This window comes from Phocoena sinus, chromosome 2 (assembly GCF_008692025.1).
Source record: "Phocoena sinus isolate mPhoSin1 chromosome 2, mPhoSin1.pri, whole genome shotgun sequence".
Taxonomy (NCBI): domain Eukaryota; kingdom Metazoa; phylum Chordata; class Mammalia; order Artiodactyla; family Phocoenidae; genus Phocoena; species Phocoena sinus.
In genome coordinates this window covers 67,414,033-67,437,112 of record NC_045764.1, presented here as the reverse complement: position 1 = coordinate 67,437,112, position 23,080 = coordinate 67,414,033, and the positions used below count along the sequence as shown (strand labels likewise).

At 40.3% G+C, this 23,080-nt stretch overlaps 1 protein-coding gene across 1 annotated transcript in view; it reads left to right on the top strand.

Annotated features, from left to right (window-relative positions):
* The first annotated feature begins 7,622 nt into the window (after positions 1–7,622).
* Positions 7,623–23,080, top strand: part of PIAS1 (protein inhibitor of activated STAT 1) — a 121,771-nt gene continuing 106,313 nt past the window's right edge. Inside the window, 1 exon segment of the mRNA XM_032621189.1 lies at positions 7,623–7,654. Coding sequence (XP_032477080.1) covers positions 7,631–7,654 — 24 coding nt within the window. The 5' untranslated portion in view covers positions 7,623–7,630.

Genomic DNA, 23,080 nt, shown 5'->3' with positions numbered 1-23,080 from the left:
TTCTTTTGGCTCCTCAGATTGGATAATTTCAATTGTCTTATTTTCAAGTTCATTGATTCTCTCTTCTGACTGCTCAAATCTGCTCTTGAACCCCTCTAGTGAATTTTTCATTTTAGATGTCAAATTTTTCAGCTCCAAAATTTCTACCTGGCTTCTTTAAAAATTTTCCTTCTCTTTATTGACATTCTCATTTTGTTCATACATGATTTTCCTGGTTTCCCCTAGTTTTTTTTTTTTTTTTTTTTTTGGCTACATTGGGTCTTTGTTGCTGCACGCAAGCTTTTCTAGTTGTGGTGAGTGGGAGCTACTCTTCGTTGTGGTGCGCAGGCTTCTCATTGAGGTGGCTTCTCTTGTTGCAGAGCATGGGATCTTGGCACGTGGGCTTCAGTAGTTGCAGCACATGGGCTCAGTAGTTGCATCTAACGGGCTCTAGGGCACATGGGCTTCAGTAGTTGTGGTGCGTGGGTTCAGTAGTTGTGGCTTGCAGGCTCTAGAGTTCAGGCTCATTAGTTGTGGTGCATGGGCTTAGTTGCTCAGTGGCATGTGGGACCTTCCTGGACCAGGGATCGAACCCGTGTCCCCTGAATTGGCAGGCAGATTCTTAACCACTGTGCCACCAGGAAAGTCCAGTTTTCCTTAGTTTTTGAAGAATATTTAGGACAGTGGTTTTAAAGTCTTTGTATCATAAGTTCAATGTCTGAGCTTCCTCAGGGATAGTTTTTGCCAGTTTTTTTTTTTCAGTGAATGGGCCATTTTTTCCTGTTTCTTTGTACATTGTGTGATTTGTTGTTGTTGTTGTCATTGAAAACTGGACATTTGAATATTATAATGGGTTATCTCTGGAAATCAAACTCTCTCCCTTGCCCAGGGTTTGCTGTTCTTGATTGTTGAAGCCTCAGCTTCTGTTCAGCCAGTATATTCTTGAACAATGAGAACTTAAAAAAACAAACACCTTTCCCAATCTTTGCATTGTATTCCTTTAACACTTAGCCAGGCTATTTGAAATTCTTCCTCATCCTTCACTTCCTGGTTGCACTGAGCATGTAAATCAGCCAGTGGTGGAATCTTAGGATCTTCTCAGATCTTAGGATCTCCTCAGGTCTTTCCTGAGCATGCATCCTGTCTCAGGCATGTATGTAGCTTTCTAAACGCCCTGTGTGCACAAGCACTTTTGAATCTGAATGCCCTAATTTCCTAGCAAATTTATCTCCTCTGCTTTTACTTCCAGGCTTTAGGTGGTCTGTTGTACGTACCAACTGTAATCTTTGGCCCCATGCAGTTCCAGGTTATTTGTTCACCTTACAGTGTTTTCAAGCAATGACCACTGCTTTTCTGTTATGGGTTCCAGAGTTGGCAAAATGAAGACAAAAGCCTTGAATTAGTCCTTCAGCTAGCCCCTAGACAGATTGGAACAGACAAACACAATGATTACTAGGGACCAGTGTTCCATCTTGGGAAGGTGGGCTTCTTTCTTTAAGACTGCTGCTGAGTCAGGGAGGGAGTAGGGCAGTGGCAAGTAAAAATGTCATAAAGTTTTCTTACCATTTTTAACTTGCCTTTTTTTCTTTTCTTTTTTTTTAAATTAAGCATTTGGTTGCTGTAAACCTTTGTTTTCCAGACAGAGTTCTGATAAAGTTGGTCTGACAGCTTCTGGTTAATTTTTCAGTGTTTTGTGGTATGGGATTTGGATCTATTACTCTGCTATTTTGTTGATGTCCCTCTCTCCACAAATTTTGATATATTAATACATATATATACTTTTTAAATATATATACTTTTCAAACGTATATGAAAAAATATTTGTACTTTTATTTTCAAGCAATTGTAGATTAACAGGAGATTGCAAAAAAAAATGTACAGGAAAGTTACATGCATCCTTTTCCCATTCTCCCCCAAAATTAACATCTTATGGAAGTACAGTACAATATCGAAACCAGGAAGTTGACACAGGTAAGAACTATTTTCTCCCTCTATCCCTAATCCCTAGCAATCACTAGTCTCTTCTCCATCTCTGTAATTATGTTATTTCATTAATATTACATAAATGGAATCATGCAATAATTCATGCAATTCTTTTGGGATTGTTTTCCTCACTCAGCATGATTTCCATGAAGTTTATCCAAGTTGCTGTGTTTATCAATAGTTTGATCTTTTTTTAAATTGCTGGGTAGTATTGAGACAGGAAGGAAGGGGGCAGGGCACAACCTTTAAAAGAATGACATAGGGGCTTCCCTGGTGGCACAGTGGTCGAGAGTCTGCCTGCCGATGCAGGGCACACAGGTTCGTGCCCTGGTCCGGGAAGATCCTACATGCCACGGAGCGGCTGGGCCTGTGAGCCATGGCCGCTGAGCCTATGCATCCGGAGCCTGTGCTCCGCAATGGGAGAGGCCACAAAAGTGAGAGGCCCGCGTACCGCAAAAAAAAAGAATGACATAGGCATTGTGAATATGACAAAAACTCGTTAGAACCTACTAGGCCCAAGATGGTGGAAGATTCGACTTCCAGTAGCCCTTGAGCCTCATTATATGCTCATTGTAATACATTAGCATGCTAAATGACACATGCACAAGTGCTGTGACAGTTCTGAGGCCAACCATAAAAGACCAAAAAGTGGGCCGTGGCCCAATTCCTAGAAATCTCCACCCCTTCTCCAAAATAGTTAGAACAATCCTCTCACTCATTAGCCTATGAAATTACCCAGCCCATAAAAACTAACCACCCCCCATATTTTGGGGCGGCTCTTGCCTTTTCAGACTGACTGCAGTTTGCCTTTGGAATGTGTATCTCCCTAAATAAACCTGCTTTCCCACTTAGTTCTTGGGGCAGAGCCCCCTTGCCTGCCCACTTGTATCCCTCACAAGTGTCCTATATTAATAAATCTACTTCTTGCCTATCACTTTGCCTGTCACTGAATTCCTTCTGTGCATAACTCCTGACACCAGGTGAGTGATTTTTTTTTTTTTTTTTTTCTGTACGCGGGCCTCTCACTGTTGTGGCCATATGTGGCCATATGGCCATGTGTTGCATCTCCCGTTGCGGAGCACAGGCTCCGGACGCGCAGGCTCAGTGGCCATGGCTCACGGGCCCAGCCGCTACGCGGCATGTGGGATCTTCCCGGACCGGGGCACGAACCCGCGTCCCCTGCATCGGTAGGCAGACTCTCAACCACTGCGCCACCAGGGAAGCCCAGGTGAGTGATTTTAATTAAAAGACAGTGGGTTCGAGTCCCAGCCCATGGGTTCAAGACCCAATCTAAGTTTTGACTGGTATCAAATCCCACCTGAGGTGTGCAGTTTCAGCATTCCATGGTATGGATGTATCAGTTTATTTGGCCATTTACTCACTAAAGGATATTTGGATAGTTTCCAGTTTGGGGCTCTTATAAAGCTGCTATGAAAATTCTGTTACAACTTCCTGCGTTTCTCTGGGAAAAATGCCCAAGGACACAATTAAGTTGTATGGTAAGTACATTTCTAGTTTTCAAATGAACTGCCAAACTATATTCCAAGTGGCTATACTATTCCTATCAACAATGTATGTGTGATCCATATCTAAGGAAACTATGCCTAACCCAAGGTCATTGAGATTTAATCCACAGTTTTCATCTAAGAGTTTTATAGTTTTAACTCATATTTAGGTCTATGATTTATTTGGGGTTAATTTTTTTAAACATCTTTATTGGTGTATAATTGCTTTATAGCATTGTGTTAGCTTCTGCTGTATAACAAAGTGAATCAGCTATATGCATGCGTATATCCCCATATCCCCTCCCTCTTGCATCTCTTTCCCACCCTCCTTATCCCACCCCTCTAAGTGGTCACAAAGCACCTCTCCCTGTGCCATGCAGCTGCTTCCCACTAGCTATCTATTTTACATTTGGTAGTGTGTATATGTCAGTGCTACTCTTTCACTTCATCCCAGGTTACCCTGCCCCCTCCCCGTGTCCTCAAGTCCATTCTCTAAGTCTGCGTCTTTATTCCTATCCTGCCCCTAGGTTCATCAAAACCATTCTTTTTTTTAGATTCCACATATATGTGTTAGCGTACGGTATTTGTTCTTCTCTGAGTTGCTTCACTCTGTAGTACAGTCTCTAGGTCCATGTACCTCACTACAAATAACTCAATTTCGTTTCTTTTTATGGCTGAGTAATATTCCATTGTATATATGTGTCACATCTTCTTTATCCATTCATCCGATGATGGACACTTAGGTTGCTTCCATGTCCTGGCTATTGTAAATAGTGCTGCAGTGAACATTGTGGTACATGACTCTTTTTGAATTATGGCCTTCTCAGGGTATATGTCCAGTAGTGGGATTGCTGGGTCATATGGTAGTTCTATTTTTAGTTTATTAAGGGACCTCCATACTCTTCTCCATAGTGGCTGTATCAATTTACATTGCAAGAGGGTTGCAACGATGCAAGAGGGTTCCTGGGGTTAATTTTTAAGTGTTGAGTGAGACCCACAATAGCTTTAGGGTCTCACAAAAATATTCTAAATCTTTAAAATCAGAAGAAAAAGTGAGTACACTCTGTTTGGATTACATTAGTCTATATACTGATGCAGATGTAAAATATACTTTTAGGACTTCCCTGGCAGGCCAGTGGTTAAGACTACATGCTTATACTGCAGGGGGCACAGGTTTGACCCCGGTCAGGGAATTAAGATCCTAAGATCCCGTGTGGTGGAGACAAAAAAAAAAAAAAAAAATATATATATATATATATATATATATAATTTTTATGGAAGAAAGAGACTCTGAGGTTCTTTCTGACATCAAATATGTGGAGTCTTTCCACATCAATTCTCCAACACCAACTGGGTATCTGACAATTTAATTTTGACACTAACTCCAGAAGTAAGATCAGACCCCACAGGTTTAGCGCTCAGTCCCACAAGACTGCACCTACTTCAGCTACCAGTCACCAGTTCCATCGGTTTCTGACTGAGCACATCTGAGGATTCCTGCAATCCCCTCTTCAGTTTTGATAATTCACTGAAATGACTCACAGAACTCAGGAAAACACTTTACTTACATTTACCAGTTTATTATAAATAAAACAGCTCAGAAACAGCCAAATGGAAGATATGCATAGGGAAAGGTACAGGGGGCGGGGGGGAGGGGATGCAAAGCTTCCACACCCTCTTCAGGCACCCCACTTTGCCTCCCGATATGCCTCCCAGTACTTCCGTTTATTCACTGACCTCTCTTTAATCACATTTGGTTTTCTATTGACCAGCTCCCATCCTTAAACTACGCAAGAGCCCCACCCTGAGTCACCTCATTAACATAAATTCAGGTGTGGTGGAAAGGGGCTTGTTATGATTAATAAAAGACAATCTATCACTCAGGAAATAAGGGTTTTAGGAACTCTGTGCCAGGAACCAGGGACAAGGTCAAATAATATCTGTTATATACCACAGTCTTTAGAAGGCAAAAGTGCCTGGGGCCACAAAAGTCAATGTGGTCCTGTCAGTTGAGTAGCCTTCCCAGCTGTCCATTTGTGAAATTATGGCAGCCTGGAGTAGGGTGATGGTAGTAGAAACACAGAGTCAGCTGGATTGACCAACGGATTGGATATGAGAGGTTAATGAAACAGCGAAACCAAGGATGATTTCTACATTTTTGGCTTGAACAACAGGGTGGATGATAGTGCCATCCGCTGAGAATACTGGGAAAGAAGGGTTGGGGGTAAAATCAAGGCCTTTTGCTATGGATCTGAGATGACCATGAGTCATGAAGTAGAGATATTAAGTAGCCAGTTGGATTTGTGAATCTGGGTATTGGTGGAGAGGTCTGGGCTGGACAGAAATCTGAGAGTCATCAGTTTGTAGACTTAGCATCAAGGAGATCACCTGGGGAGAGTAAAGTAGAGAAGAGTATAAGGACTGAGCCCTGGAGCACTGCAACATTTAAAGATTGAGCCAAAGAGGAAAAATTAGCAAAGGATTCTGAAAATGAGGCTCACTGAGGGAACAAGAAAATCAGGAGAATAAGATATTGAGGGAAGTTCAGGGGAAAAACTGTTTCAAAAGAGAGGAAGCTGTCAACTGTTTGCAATTCTGCTGAGAGGTCAATTTAGACAAGGATAGAGAATTGGCAGTTAGCTTTGGAAACCTGGGGATCATTAGTAATCTTGATAAGTGATCTTGATGAGGGAAGTCAAAGCTGGATCACAGTAGGCTGAGGAGTGAATTTCGTGAAGTGAGGAAGTGGGAACAAGCACTGTAGACAGCTCTTGAAAAACCTTTCCGAGAATTTATGCAGTGAAGAGAGACGAGAAATTGGGCAGTTCTGGAGGCGAATTTGGAGTCAAGGTTTGTTTTAGATGGGAGGAACTTCAGTATGTTTATATGCAGATAGAAATAATCTAATGGGGTCGGGGAGAGAATGTAATGATGTTGGAGGGAGGGGTAATTGTAGGAGTAAAATCCTTAGGAACGTGGGAGGGAAAAAAAAAACAGGTCCCTGGTGGAGGGACAGGCCTTCATAGGCATAGGGAAACTTCTTTCATAGTAACCCCAATGTTACTATGCCTATAAGAGTAGTTTTGGTGGTGAGAAGACAAGGAGTTCGTATCTGATGTCTTTTCCATCAGGTGTGAGACAAAGTTGAACAGTGGTTTGGGAGGAGGATTTTAGTAGAGAGGGGAGGGTGTGAAATAATTCTTTCATCACGAATACTTGTCAATTTCGTGGAGCAAGCCCTTCCAGGATTAAGTACATCTCCTCCCAACCCCCTTTTCTCTCACTGGACCGTTTGCTCGTTTTTGGTACTCATCACCATTTGTAATTGTATCTTTATTGGTGCAGTTGTCTGTTTCCCACTTTAGAGAACTACAGGGAGGCAGGAACTTTGTTGTATTTAATTTCCCAATGTATATATAGCCCTTAGAAACAGGGCTGGTACATAGTCACTAAATAATTATTTGTTAAAACAAATAAGTTAATGAATAAACGTCTTCAGAATTTTGTCTTAGAGGCAACCTCTTTTAAGTACTAGCTTGGGCAAGTCACTTTTCCTCTCCGAGCTTTTATGTCTGAATACATACATATACCACAGGAATTGTAATCTCTTCCCTGCCTACCTCACCGCATCGTCACCAGGAGGATCTGAGCAAATAAACCTGGAAATGCTTCATCAAGTGATCCTTAAATATAACGTATTGTTGTTTGCGGCCCACGTGTAGCCTCGCAGGTAGCAGGTGCTGAAAAGGACTTGCTGATTGGGGGAGAGAGGTATTATTTTTTCCTGTGACTGTAGGCATCGAAGCTTTGCAGAAGGGTTCCGCAGGCCGCGGAGGGGCGGGGCTCAGGCCAGAAGCCCTCCCTCTCCGGCCTTTTCCCGGAGGCGCCAGCCGGGCAAGGAGGAGGGGCGGGGAGCCTGGTGGGGGGAGTAACTGTCAAACCTCCTCGGTTGGCGCCATTATTTAAATGGTACGTGCCCGTCTCGCAGCTGTACGTGCCCGGGGCGGGGCTGCGAGCCCCCGGAGCGGGGCGGAGGCCGGGGGCGGGCCGGGGAGGTGGAGGGGCGAGAGGGGACTGGCCGGGGCGGGGCCAGGCTGGCTAGAGGGGCGGGTTTAGCGGCGGTCCCCGGCGATGTTCACTGCGCTTGCGCTGACAGACGCAAGATGGCGGACAGTGCGGAACTAAAGGTAAAGCGCAGCTCGAATTCACTTCTAATATTCGGCCACGGAGACTGTGCCGCTGGTGCCAGGGGGGATGCGTCCGGCCCTGGGGGGCTGCTCGGGCCTGACTCCAACCGGGCCTGGAGTTGTAGAGAGGAGCGGCGCGCCGGGCCCCAGCCGAGGGGGCCAGGCAGCGGCGGGCCGCGGGCCCCGGGTGCCTCGGGGGCGCTGACGGGTCGTCCCCAGCGTGTTATTGTTGTGGGCGCCTCTGGCGGGGGTGGCGGGGGAAGAGATAGGGAGTCGGGAGGTGGGGGCCGCGGCTGTCCCTGGGGCTCGGCTTCCTCACCTTCCAGGCAGCCTCCCCGCCCCCCGTGGGGAGCGGGGGCAGGGGCAGGGTGTTCATGTTGGGGGCATTGGGAAAGCTCCCCGCCGCCGCTTCCTCTTCCTCCTTTGCAGTCCCGGGCTCCTGTCAGGCGCTCTCCTCAGACCCCCGGGAACTTGGCTCCTGCCGCCCCGCCCCTCCGGGGCTCCCTGCCGCCCCCGCCCCGGACTCGGTTCTCCCCGGCTGCCCGCCTGTCAGGAGGCGCCCGGGGTGCCCCGTTTGTGGGCAGCGCGATCCTGGGGCGATGGGGTGGGGATGTGGGGGAGAAGCTCCAGTAAAGTTTAGTGAACCCCGGGCTGGCTTTGGGGTTCGACTGGGGGGTGACGGGGGAATCTGCCTGGGCGGGACGGTACTCTTTCTCTCTGATTCCGGGCAACCGGGGGGAGAAACCCCCTCGAAGGGTGTGTATTTGGAAGCAGTGGTAGGTGGTGGGAAGCAGCTACTCTCTTCTTTTTCGTCTCTTCCTTTTGGCTGGTGTGGAGGGTGAGAGGAGCCTTCGGGGGGTCTCTGCACACACCATGATGGCGATGCTATAGCTGATGGAGGTGAATGGTTAGTGTTTATATCCCCCCGTTGCCTTTTGTTTGTAGGGACATCTTGCTGGCCATGTTGATTTGAACGAAATTTTTCCCTCATCCTACTTCAACCCCCAATAAATAGAACGTTCCTTCCTTCCTCTCAACTGTACCAATTGCTCTCGCCTCGCGAAATTGGATGAAAGGGTGCCCCCTTTTCCCCGCTTTTTCTCCCACCCCAGTCTTTACCTGATGATGGCTTCTTTACCGAAGCAGATATGCCACTACACAAGCAGTTGGGGGAGGGGGGGGGTGGAACCCTTATGATTGGATTGTGACAAATGGGGCTCCGCTTGATTAATTTTGGTTCAGTAGCAAGCAGTTTTTAACTAACGCGTATTATTTCGAGGCTGTGAACGCGATATTCCCTTCTCTGTGGCTTCCTGTGTGTGAACCGAGTAGTTGGTTAAATCTTGACCCAGAGAACTGACATCTCTGTCAGAGTGGAGATCAGGATATACAGTTGTAAATCTTTGGGGAGAATCGTCTTTTTATAATTAATGAAAATTATTTAAAGAATTATCACGGTTATAATGAAACGACAACTCCTAGAACAAGCAAACGCCAGGTATATTTCTGGAGAGTTTTTCAGTGGAAACCTTCGCTGAGGGATCGTTTTTCCCAATAGTTTTTCAATGTTAACATTCCAAAATTTGTATATTTAGGCTCTGCCTTTGAGTGTCATTCTTTTTTAATTTACTTCTAATTGCAAATTAAGGGAGAGCAGATTTAGAATGGATGGTTTCGTTTTTTCCAGTTTCAAACTATTGACTGAAATGAAAAAGCCCCAGAAATTTGAATATTTGGAGGTAATTAACTCTTGAAATAAAAAAGTGTGCAACTTTAAGATACATGTTTTCTGTAGTTTTAAAATGTAGTCACTATGTTGCTGTGATCTTTGCCTTCTAATATTTATTTTGCTAGGAATCCTTTTGAATGATAGCTAATCAGTTCTGTTTTACGTGGACTACAGAGTAAAGCTGAAAAGCTTGTGCTGGCTATGTTGTCACTCTTGATGCTGTCCAAAGAAACTGGTATGGAAAGCACATGCTGGGAGATTTCCTCCTTTGTTCTTTCTCATTTTAAGAAAGTGCCTTTGGGGATAGATCAGATCCCTGGTGTGAGTCTTGTTAGGTAAAGTTTCTCTTCACAAAAATGAGCCTGCATCAGATGAATGCTAAACACTTGGGGGGAAACATTATTTTTCTAAAATTGGTCTCCTGTTTTGCTCTCTCCAAAATCTACTTGAGTTTTTCCAAAGGAGTTTTTTTCTAATATTATGTTCTGTTGTACAGTTTTTTTCTCCAGATTATAATAACTGCTCTTGACATACTGATCTGTCATTGTGTGTGCCCAGTACTTTGAGGAGCTGTGATAAATTGCTTAGTTAGTAATAGCTGTGTTAAACATGTTTATATTTGATTGTGGTTACATTTGCTCTTTTTTTTTTTTGAAGGGGAGGAGATGATCTTAGGAACGCCTACCATAGTTATTTAAGAATGTGTATATGTAATTTTCTGTGCAGTAAGCTTTGGAAGATACTCCTTTTGAAATTATATTTTCTGAGTGGTATTTTGTTTGTTTTTTGTGGTGTTTGGAGATAAGTAGCACTTATTCCTAATAAGGAATGAAAGGTCAGAGTAAGAATTAAGAAAAACTCAGATTTTTCACAGTTTTAGGTGAATACAAAAGTATTCCAATGGATTTCCAACTATGAAGCTTTGAGTAAATAGTGACTTTTGTTATCTTAATTTACAACCCACATTTCATTTTGCCGTGGATTGTATTCATAATTTTTTTCCTCATGACCCATTTTAGTGAGTCCTTTTAAATCTATAACAGATCTGCAAGATCAGATGGTAAAAATGGATAGATCTGTACCCCCGTAGGAATTGTGCAAGCTGCAACACTTAAAGATATTGCCAATAAAAATTAGATTATGAGTCAGACATATCAAAAAGTTCTCTGTACTAATTTGTTTATGAAAGGTTTAATTTTTCATTAGGGGAATACCCATAAATGACATTTGTAAGAATGTAGAGAGTGAGCATTTTATTGTCTTTAGGAACTCAAAAGCAGGAGGGTGTGATGGCCAGATTTTGGAAGTTAATCTGACAGCTTCATGTAGCTCCTCTTAAAGTAGTTTAAAAAAAAATTACAAATTTTTTTGCATTAAAAGTCAAATTGCGTTATATTGCTGTTTTTAACTCACTGGAGGAACAGTGGGAAGGAAGAAGTTCATTATCATTTTAGTGGAGTAAATAATGGAATTCAAGGGGAAGAGAAATCATGCTTTAAAAACCATACCTTTAAAAGTAGTATCTGTATAAGCATGTCAGTAAATTCTGTTGTCATATTCTGCCTGTTTTCAAGAACTAGCCACTTAATTTTGATCTTTGTGGTGTAATTTGTCTGCTTTTATTTCAGATAGAAGCAAGTAAATCTGACAATTTATTCATGAATTTGAATTGAATTTCCATAACTTGCTTTTCTCAAGTGCCACATTTAGATGGCTTTTGTTTTAAGTCATCATTTTTATGAACAATATTTAAAAATTTGTAAAACACTTTAATATTTAAGTATTTCATATAATTGTTTTGAAACATCTCCTTTTCCTCCTCCGTTTTCTCCTGGATAATTGTATTGTCTTTCTCTTCAAAGAGTCTCTTGTAATCCCTGTTGATTGCAGTAGTGCTTAGTGGTGAGTCCATAGCTGATTAACCTTGGGTTTCTCCTGGTGAACTCCATCAACATGCTACTCCAGGGTTCTTGCTGAGGCTTTTGAGTTCAGTGTAATTTGCGCCCTTTCTTGCTTGTAACTAGGGATAAGAAAAGAAAATGTCTTAGAGTTATAGTAGGGATGGGAAGAATTATCTAAATTTCTGGAAAACTGCAGTGTTTATGATGAGACATAGCCTTTAAAAACAAACCTCTGGTTCATTACTTCATAGAATTGATTGCAGTGTGTTCTGAAGTATTCTGCTCTGGCATTAAGGACCTTGTTTTTTTTTTTTTTAATGTTGATTTTTCCATCAGTTCTTTAAGGTAGTAAAGGCAGGTAATATCTTCCTTTTACCAATAAAGTAAGCCCAGAAAAGGTAAGTGACTAGCCCAAGGTCATACAGATAAAAGTGGCAGGGACTTGAGCCTAGGTCTTGTGATTTCAAAATCCTGTACTGTAGGCTGCATTAAAGGTGCCATGTCAGTCCTGGAGCCCTCTAGGGTGCTTCGCTCACAAAGAATTCTAGTTATGTTGTTGCTAATACTTTCCCTCGTGCTCTATGCCAGGGTATTTTTGGATATTCCTTGGGCTTTTTGCAAGGAAGATTTTTGAGTTTGTTAGTTGGAATCATAGACATTAATTCTTGCAAATATCATTTTACTTGAGAAGGTTTCAGCGAATACTGAAAAGTAAGCACAAAAATAAACAGCACCTGTAATCCCAGCACTTAGAAATATCATGGTTAACATCTGGGTATCCATTTAGACTTTCTCTCTGAGTAAATGCATGTGTATATACATCACAAAAGAGAGATTGTACTATTCTTTATTTGTAATCTGCTATTTTCATGGCTGTCTTTCCAGGTTAGTAAATATAGGCTTATATGATCATTTGAAAGGTAACCTTGTATTTTATTCAGCTAGTCCCCTATCATTGGACAATCAGATTACTTCCACTTTTTTTCTTTTTTGCTATTTTAAACAATGTCTTGACAAACAGCCTGATAGAAAAGTTTGCAATATTTTTTTAAAAATTTATTTTATTTATTTATTTATTTTTGGCTGTGTTGGGTCTTCGTTGCTGCAAGTGGGCTTTCTCTAGTTGTGGCGAGCAGGGGCTACTCTTGGTTGCGGTGCGTGGGCTTCTCATTGTGGTGGCTTCTCTTGTTGCAGAGCACGGGCTCTGGGCTCACGGGGTTCAGTAGTTGTGGCTCGCAGCCTCTATAGCACAGGCTCAGTAGTTGTGGCGCACGGGCTTAGTTGCTCCGCGGCATGGGGGATCTTCCCAGACCGGGGCTCGAACCTGAGTCCCCTGAGTTGACAGGCGGATTCTTAACCACTGTGCCACCAGGGAATCCCCTGAAAATGTTTTATTCTAGCTAAATATATTTATTCTACAGACCTTTTTTTGTGTGTGCTTCAGGGAACAGTGCAAATAAGATTTTGATTAGATGAAGTGCTGTGAGTGAAAAGTAATTTTTGATTTGTTCGTTGTTTATACCTTTATTATTTCTGTTCCTGTAAATCTGTCAGTAAACATTATATAAATGCTCTGAATCAGAACATTTGATAAAGTATGAAATAGATTATGAGAATTTTTGCTTTACTCATATTTTTAATCTCAAAGCAAAGTGTCGCCATAGTATAAGATTGGTAGGTAACATTGTTTTGGAGAGGCTGTTAGAGAAAGGAGGTTACATAGGCAATGAAACCATTTTTCTATCTTAAGAACCTTTATGGGTTAAATCAATTAATAAATGCATGTGTGAATTGAATTAAGAATATTATTTGTGCAACATCTGAAAGTACTGCACTGTAGAAGGAACAGCTGATGAAATTAAGGGTATGAAATTGATCATACTCTAAATTTGATATGTTAAATTTGATCCTCACCTAAATCTTCAGCATTTATATAACAAATTGTATCATTAGAATTTTTCAGAAATAGGTGATAGAGATATTTAAAAATACTTAGTTGTCCTTTACTATCAATTTCAGAAATAGTACTAATTGTTATGCATTTTTTTTTTTTGCTATTCTTACTGCAGAATGTTTGAGTGCTACTTCCTCTTCCATGTTAAAAATTGTGGAACTTCCAATTGCTTTTGATTCCCTCTACTCTTGGTTTCGTGGTAGCACGTGAATAAAAACTCCCTAAGCCCCTACTCCCCTCAGAATTTTCTGGTAAACCTTCATTCTTAGCCATGAACTTCTAAAATTCATCAAAATGAAGAAATCACCTTTTTTCCTTTTCTGCTTCACATTAGATCAAGCAAACAAAACAAACACAAACCCCTTGAACATTAACTAGTAACTTTGAATTATCAATAACTTTCACAGGACTGTTAATATATGTTCCTATTTTTAAAAGCTTCATCTCTTCCTTACCTTTCCTGCTATTCTTCTCTGCTTTCAATTTCCCCCCTTTGGTTGCCAGGTCGGTTTTCTCCAAACACTCCTTTCATCCTGTCACTCCACTGGCTTTCCATTGAAAACAGGATAAAGTCTTAGCTCTAGTTTGGTATTCAAGATTTTCTATAGTCTGACTCCAGTACATTTCGTGTGTCTGTTTTGTCTCCTCCACTGTATAGCAAAAGTTTTTAACTTAAAGCCAGAGCTGTTAGTTTGCTTTTTTATTGTTGACTAGTGTTCTGCTTTGTACACCACTCCATTTTCCCTCATCCCTACCCTGTGGATACAGTAGGTGCCTAAGATATATTCGTGAAATGAGTTACATTCAAGATTTGTTTCTGTTAGTGAGGGGGCAGATGCACATGTTTATATGACAAGTCTAAATTGTGAATGTTCGGCAATAGGGTCATATCTTCATACTTTTTTCGTGGCTCCTGCGTAGATGAACTTGAATAACATTAAATCCAGATAATTTATGAAAGACTGTTGTAGGTTTACCTTTTACATTTCTCATTGTAATGTTATAGCAGTAAGTAGAATAAAATTTTAAAGGCCTTCATCTTCACCCCACCCACTCCTTACCCCTTGCAACCTCTTTGGTACCTATTCTATTTTTTGAGAAGGAGAGAGCATAAGTTTTATTGAGGTATAATTCGCATACCATGCATTTCACCCATTTAAGTGCACAGTTAAATGGTATTTTAATATATTCACAAAGTTGTGTAACCATCACCGCAACCAGTTTCAGAATATTTGTCTTACCCATCCCCCCCACCAAAGAAATCTTGCACCCTTCAGCTATCACCCTATTGCCACAACCCACCCCACCCTCAGGCAACCGCTATCTACTTTTTGTCCCTATAGATTTGCCTGTATTGAACATTTCGTATAAATGGAATCCTATAATATGTAGTCTTTTGTGTCTGACCTATTCATTTTTCTTTGGACATTTAATTGTGTATGTCTGTATAACATTCATAATTTATTGTATGTGTGTATGTCTAGATTCAGAACAAATTAGGGACATACATGGAACTCAGTAAGTAAATATTTATTAAATGAATGTATATGTATTACTATACATAATCATACTATATACAGTATCCTTTGACTTTTTTCACTTAACTGTATACTATATTGAAGCTCTTTCCATGACATGTGCCAAAACGAGATGGTCTCTTTCTTTTTTACAGTGCAAATATTTCATATGTATGTTTGTAGAGGTTTACCTCTTGAATTTATCAATGTATATGTCTAAAAGTTCTTAACTTGTTTTGATGGTTTCCTATATATTTTTTAAAAAAAATAGTTGCCACATTTAATGTAACTCCTATAATACTAATATTGGAGTCTCACTTAAAAATAGGAATGAAAACTGTGTAACAGGTAAGGGTTGTTTGGCTTGAGGAGAAATGAATGTAGGCTCTTTATGGGGTGCTGGCAGTACACAGCCAAGGCAATTCATTTTGTATTTGGGTTTCTGAATGTGAGCAAGCCTGTTTTTAGCTTCATGGCATAGTGCTTAAAATAGAATTTAAACATGCTATCTTGTGCATTATGGTGAATTTTAAGACTTTTTCTTGTAGCCATGTAGGTCTAATCTTAAGATCTGAAAGATTTCAGGGTAAATATTTTTCTCATGTATTAAAATCATCAGTCTGGTCTATGGGCTTCTGTGAGTTACCCAAGAAAGAGAACATAGAGGCACCTAGGTCAGAGTCTAGCTTATAGTAGGTATTTGGTAATTATTTGTTATTTATTCAGGAAGTATCATATTCTGTCGTTCATTATATGTTTGAGTTCCGACTGTATGTGAAATACCAGATTATCAGTTGGTTTGAGCATATCACCATATAAATGTGTGTATTTATTTAAACACTCTTGTTATAGTGGGATATGTACTAAAAATATTTTTTTCTTAATCATCCAAGTAATGCACCGCCTATTACAGTGGTTCTCAAAGTGTGTTTCCCAGAACTCTGGTAGTTCTCCAGACTCTTTCTGGGGATCCTGCAGGTCAAAACTATTTTCTCAATAGAAGTAAGACATTATTTGCTATATTGACATTTGTAAAATCAGTGGTGGGTAAACTTACATGAATTAAGGCAGTAACACTAAACTGTACTAGTTTATGACATCATGCACTTGGAATTAAGATGATGAAGCAATAAAACTTATTAATTTCACTATGTCTCAATTCTTGAATACGTTTTAAAATATATTTTGTGTGATGAAAAGTCCTGTAAACCACTTTTACTGAACACCAAATCTGATGATGGTTATTAATTCAAGAAAAAGAACTTGTGCAGTTGTTTGAGTTGGCATGCTGAACTAGCTACTTTTTTGTTTGTTTTTGTTTGTTTGTTTTGCGGTACGTGGGCCTCTCACTGTTGTGGCCTCTCCCGTTGCGGAGCACAGGTTCCGGACGCGCAGGCTCAGCGGCCATGGCTCACGGGCGCAGCCGCTCCGCGGCATGTGGGATCTTCCCGGACCGGGGCATGAACCCGTGTCCCCTGCATAGGCAGGTGGACTCTCAACCACTGCGCCACCAGGGAAGCCCTGAACTAGCTACTTTTTCAATGGGATACCATTTTTATTTGAAAGAATGGCTGACAAAGTATGGTTATAAAGACTTGGGTATTCGGCAGACATTTTCTCGAAACTAAACCAAGCGAGCCTGTCACAGCAAGACAAACTGACAATATTTGTTGCTAATGATAAAATTTCAGCTTTCAAGTGAAAATAAAATTTTGGAAGATTTATGTTTGCCGCTTTGAGCTTGACAGTTTCCCAATACTTGACTTTTTTTTTTTTTTTTGGATAAGATCAGTGGTGGTTGTTTTATTTAATTTTATTTATTTTTTGGCTGTGTTGGGTCTTCGTTGCTGCACACAGGCTTTCTCTAGTTGCAGTGAGCAGGGGCTACTCTTCGTTGCGGTGCGCAGGCTTCTTTTCTCATTGCAGTGGATTCTCTTGTGGAGCACGGGCTCTATGTGTGTGGGCTTCAGTAGTCGCAGCACACGGGCTCTAGAGTGCAGGCTCAGTAGTTGTGGCACATGGGCTTAGTTGCTCCGCGGCACGTGGGATCTTCCTGGACCAAGGATCGAACCCTTGTCCCCTGCACTGGCTGGTGGATTCGTAACCACTGCGCCACCAGGGAAGTCTCCTGGGTGGTATTAATGAATGTTATATATTGAAGTTGTAAAGTGAAAGGGTCAACATTTGGAAGAACTGCATAACTCACTGAACCAATACTTTCTAAATAATCAATGCATGGTATTGCAAAATAGTAAAAAGATCCATTGGAAATGTAAGACAAACCAACGGACTTGAGTATATCAGAGTAGGAAATGTTCATTGATATGGTTTCAGATTCCATATTGGAACAGCCTTTAAGAAACTGCCACTTGTTGAGTTTTGGTAGAGGACCAAAGAATATCCACAGTTATCTGAGAAAGCTATTGAAATATGCCATCTTTTTCCACTACATATCTGCATGATGCTGAATTTTCTTCATGTACTTCAATCAAAACAACCTAATGCAGATTGAATGTGAAAGTGGATATGAAAATGAGGCTGTCTTTTTTAAACCAGACATTAAAGAGATGTGCAAAAATGTAAAATAATGACTATTTTTACAATTTTTTTTGTCTTGGAATAGTCTTTTTAATTTAATATTTTGATATATGTTAAGTAATTTATTATTTTTTAAATGACAAATCTTTAAAAATTTTGTTTTCGTTTTTCTTTAAAAGTTTTTAATTATAGTAATATGTACATAACTTAAAATTTACCATCTTATCCACTTTTATTTTATTTTAAAAATTTATTTATTTTTGGCTGCGTTGGGTCCTCGTTGCTGCACGGGGCTTTCTCTGGTTGCAGCAAGCAGGGGCTACTCTTTGTTGTGGTGCGCAGGCTTCTCATTACGGTGGCTTCTCTTGTTGCGGAGCATGGACTCTAGGCGTGCAGGCTTCAGTAGTTGTGGCACGCAGGCTCAGTAGTTGTGGCTTGCGGGCTCTAGAGTGCAGGCTCAGTAGTTGTGGCACACGGGCTTAGTTGCTCAGCGGCACGTGGGATCTTCCCAGACCAGGGCTCAAACCCATTTCCCCTGCATTGGCAGACAGATTCTTAACCACTGTGCCACCAGGGAAGTCCCTGTGTTTAGTTTTAGAGTATTAGAGTGACCATATATAATTTATCAACCAAAGTGGGACACTTTTAAGAGTGGAAGGGGATGCTTTTAATGATGTTGCTAGAACAACAGATGTAAAATGGAAAACTTGAAGATCTTGTAATTTTTTCTAAAATACTTTTTTTGTGAAGTGCTAAGAAATGAGATGACAGTGATTTAAAAATGATAATAATAAAGAAGAGTTTTGTGGCCAAGTAAATTTGTAAAATGTTGGATGCAAAGTTAACATACTTCTTCTGCTGGACTTCTTAGGACCTTTAATGTGTGAATGTTATTTGAGAAGGGAGGGCATGATGGGGAATTATAGACTCTTGAATTTCCTGGACCGTTTTGGTTTTTTTTTTTGTCCTTATTTGAATTTGTTACAATATTGCTTTTGGTTGTTTTGTTTTTTTGTCCCCAAGGCATGTGGGATCTTAGCTTCCTGACCAGAGATCAAACCCTCACCCTGTGCATTGGAAGGCAAAGTCTTAACCACAGGACCACCAGGGAAGTCCCTCCTGGACCAGTTTTGCCCCAGCACCCTATTACTCTGAATATCTATTAACCGTATGAACGTAGTTTGGAAAACGGTGACTTGGAGTATCCTGTCATTTAAATTGGAGCTTTTTAATGTGAAGCTCAATCAGATTGCTTCTCAGTTTTAAGTTTTATTTGGGATTTTGTTTTGTCATATCTGGGCAGCTAACTTTATTACAGTGAGTAGAATTTGAAGTTTAAAAAATATAACCTCATAAAATAGTCATTATATGCAGATGACATACTATATATAGAAAACCCTGAAAACTCCACACAAAAACTACTAGAACTGAAAAATGAATTCAGCAAGGTAGCAGGATACAAGATTAACATACAGAAATCAGTTTGCATTTCTTTAACAATGAAATATCAGAAAAGGAATGTAAAAAACAATACCTTTTTAAAAATTGTATTTATTTTTAAAATATTTATTTGATTGGAGTATAGTTGATTAACAACCTTGTGTTTCAGGTGTACAGCAAAGTGATTCAGATATACATATACATGAATCTATTCTTTTTCAAATCATTTTCCCATTTAGGTTATTACAGAATATTGAGCAGAGTTCCCTGTGCTATACAGTAGGTCCCTGTTCGTTATCTGTTTTAAATATAGCAGCGTGTACACATCAATCCCAAACTGCCAGTCTATCCCTCCCCCTCCAACCCTCCCACTGGTAACCATAAGTTCTCTAAGTCTGTGAGTCTGTTTCTGTTTTGTAAATAAGTTCATTTGTATCTTTTTTAAAGATTCCCTATATAAGTGATATCATACATGTCTTTCTCTGTTTGACTTACTTAGTATGATAATCTCTAGGTCCATCCATGTTGCTGCAAATGGCATTATTTCATCCTTTTTAATGGCTGAGTAGTATTCCACTGTATATATGTACCACATCTTCTTTATCCATTCATCTGTCAGTGGACATTTAGGTTGCTTCCACATCTTGGCTATTGTAAATAGTGCTGCAATGAATATTAGGGTTTATGTATCCTTTTGAACCACGTTTTTCTCTGGCTATATGCCCAGGGAGTGGGATTGCTGGATCATATGGTAGCTCTATTTTTAGTTTCCTAAGCAACCTCCATGCTGTTCTCCATAGTGGCTGTACCAATTTACATTCCCACCTATAGTGTAGGAGGGTTCCCTTTTCTCTACACTCTCGCCAGCATTTGTTGTTTGTAGACTTTCTGATGATGGCCATTCTGACTTGTGTGAGGTGATATCTCATTGTAGTTTTGATTTGCATCTCTAATACTAAGTGATGTTGAGCATCTTTTCCTGTGCCTCTTGGTCATCTGTATGTCTTCTTTGGAGAAATGTCTATTTAAGTTTTCTGCCCATTTTTTGAATGGGTTGTTTAAAAAAACAATACCTTTTAAAATCACACCAAAAAACCCCACAAAACCTTAGGAATACACCTGACCAAGGAGGTGAAAGACTTATATGATGGGAACTATAGAACATTAGTAAAGGAAATTGAAGATGAGTCAAAGAAATGGAAAGATATCCCATGCTCTTGGAGTGGAAGAATTAATATTGTTAAAAAGGCCATACTACCCAAAGCAGTACACCAATTTAATGTGATCCCTATCAAATTACCAATGGTGTTTTTCATAGAGGTAGAACAAATAATCCTAAAATTTATATGGAACCATAAAAGACCCAGAATTGCAAAAGCAATCCTGAGGAAAAAGAATAAAGCAGGAGGCATAATCATCCCAGACTTCAGACAATACTACAAAGTTACAGTAATCCAAACAGTGTGGTATTGGCACAAAAACAGACATATGGATCAATGGAACAGAATAGAGAGCCCAGAAATAAACCCACACACTTACGGTCAATTAATCTTCAACAAAGGATACAAGAGTATAAAATGGGGAAAAGTCTCTTCAGCAAGTGATTCTGGGAAAGTTGGACAGCTGCATGTAAACCAGTGAAGTTAGAACACACCCTCACACCATGCACAAAAATAAAATGGCTTAAAGACTTGAATATAAGACAAAACGCTATACACATGAAAAGCTGCTCAACATCACTAATTATTAGAGAAATGCAAATCAAAACTGCAATGAGGTATCACCTCACACCAGTTAGAATGGGCATCATCAGAAAATCTACAAACAACAAATGCTGGAGAGGGTGTGGAGAAAAGGGAACCCTCTTGCACTGTTGCTGGGAATGTAGATTGATATGGCCACTATGGAGAACAGTATGGAGGTTCCTTAAAAAACTAAAAATAGAATTACCATATGACCCAGCAATCCCACTACTGGGCATATACCCAGAGAAAACCATAATTCAAAAAGACATATGCACCCCGATGTTCATTGCAGCACTATTTACAATAGCCAGGTCATGGAAGCAACCTAAATGCCCATCGACAGATGAATGGATAAAGAAGATGTGGTACATACATACAATGGAATATTACTCAGCCATAAAAAGGAATGAAAGGAACGAAATTGGGTCATTGGTAGAGATGTGGATGGATCTAGAGGCTGTCATATGGAGTGAAATAAGTCAAAAAGAGAAAAACAAATATTGTATATTAATGCATATATGTGGAACCTAGAAAAATGGTACAGATGAAATAGTTTGCAGGGCAGAAATAGAGACACAAATGTAGAGAACAAACGTGTGGACACCAAGGGGGGAAAGTGGTGGGGGGTGTGGTGGTGGTGTAATATGCATAAAATAGATAACTAATAAGAAACTGCTGTATAAAAAAATAGATAAAATAGAATTCAAAAATTCAAAAAAAAAAAAGGCAAAATGCTATAAAACTCCTAGAAGAGATCATAGAGGAGATCATAGGCAAAACATTCTGTGACATAAATTGTACCAGTGTTTCCTTACATCAGTCTCCCAAGGCAATAGAAATAGAAACAAAAATAAACAAATGGGACCTAATGAAACTTAAAGCTTTTGCACAGCAAAGGAAACCATAAACAAAACAAAAAGACAACCTATGGAATGGGAGAAAATATTTGCAAATGATGTGACCAACAGGGTTTAATTTCCAAAATATACAAACAGCTCAAAGAACTCAACAACAACAACCCAATCAAAATGGGCAGAAGACTTAAATAGACACATCAAAAGAAGACATACAGATGGTCAATAGGCACCTGAAAAAGATGCTCAACATTGCTAATTATTAGAGAAATGCAAATCAGAACTACAGTGAGGTACCACCTCACACTGGTCAGAATGGCCATCATTAAAAAGTCTGCAAATAACAAATGCTGGAGAGGGTGTGGAGAAAAGGGAACCTTCCTACACTGTTGGGGGTAATGTAAGTTGGTGCAGCCACTATGGAGAACACTATGGAGGTTCCTCAAAAAACTAAAAGTAGAGTTGCCATATGATCCAGCAATCCCACCCCTGGGTGTATTTCTGGACAAAACTATAATTCAAGAAGATACATGCACCCCTATGTTCATAATAGCCAAGACATGGAAACAACCTAAATGTCCACAAACAGATGAATGGATAAAGAAGATGTGGTACATACATACAATGGAATATTACTCAGCCATAAAAAAATGAAATAATGCCATTTGTAGCAACATGGATGGACCTAGAGATTATCATACTAAGTGAAGTAAGTCAGAAAGAGAAAGACATACTATATGATGTCACTTATATGTGGAATCTAAAATGTGACAGAAATGAACCTATCTACAAAGCAGAAACAGACTCAGACATAGAGAACAGACTTGTGGTTGCCAATGGGGAAGGAGAGGTGGGAGAGGGATGGACTGGGAGTTTGGGGTTGGTAGATGCAAGCTATTATATATAGAATGGATGGACAACAAGGTCCTACTGTGTAGCACAGGGAACTATATTCAATATCCGATAATAAACCATAGTGGAAAATAACTTTTTTAAATAAGAACATTTGTGGGAATTCCCTGGAGGTCCAGTGGTTAGGACTCAGCGCTTTCACTGCAAGGGCCTGGGTTCAATCCCTGGTTGGGGAACTAAGATCCTGCAAGTCTTGTAGTGTGGCCAAAAAAAAAAAAAGGGCTTCCCTGGTGGCGCAGTGGTTGAGAGTCCGCCTGCCGATGCAAGGGACATGGGTTCGTGCCCCGGTCCGGGAAGATGCCGTGGAGCGGCTGAGCCTGTGAGTCATGGCCGCTGAGCCTGCGCGTCCGGAGCCTGTGCTCCGCAGCAGGAGAGGCCACAGCAGTGAGAGGCCCACGTACCACAAAAAAAAAAAAAAAAAAATTGTATATATCTTTTTCTAAGCTTGTTTTTCTCTGAAAGCTATAAATCAAGACTAGCATATGATAACCTTAATTGTTTTTTTTGTGCACCCTGGATAGTGTTTATTGAATACTTACCTTAAGATTGGAGAATCTTGGGGGAAGATAATCATCTGAATCCTAAGTAGTTGAACAATCTTATTTGTAACCTTAAACCTTGTTATATATGGAGGGGAATTTCTTATCATGTGCCACTGGGCTCTATAGTCTTGACCCTGTTATATCCCAAGTTTTAAGGATGACCTGTATGAATATTTAAGTAGCAAAACTCTCAGATTTTGTAGGTGTCAGAAAGCTGGGAAGAATGTTAGATGACAAAATCAAGAGGAATTAATTCATCATCATCATCATCTGTGCACTTACTAGATGTCATCT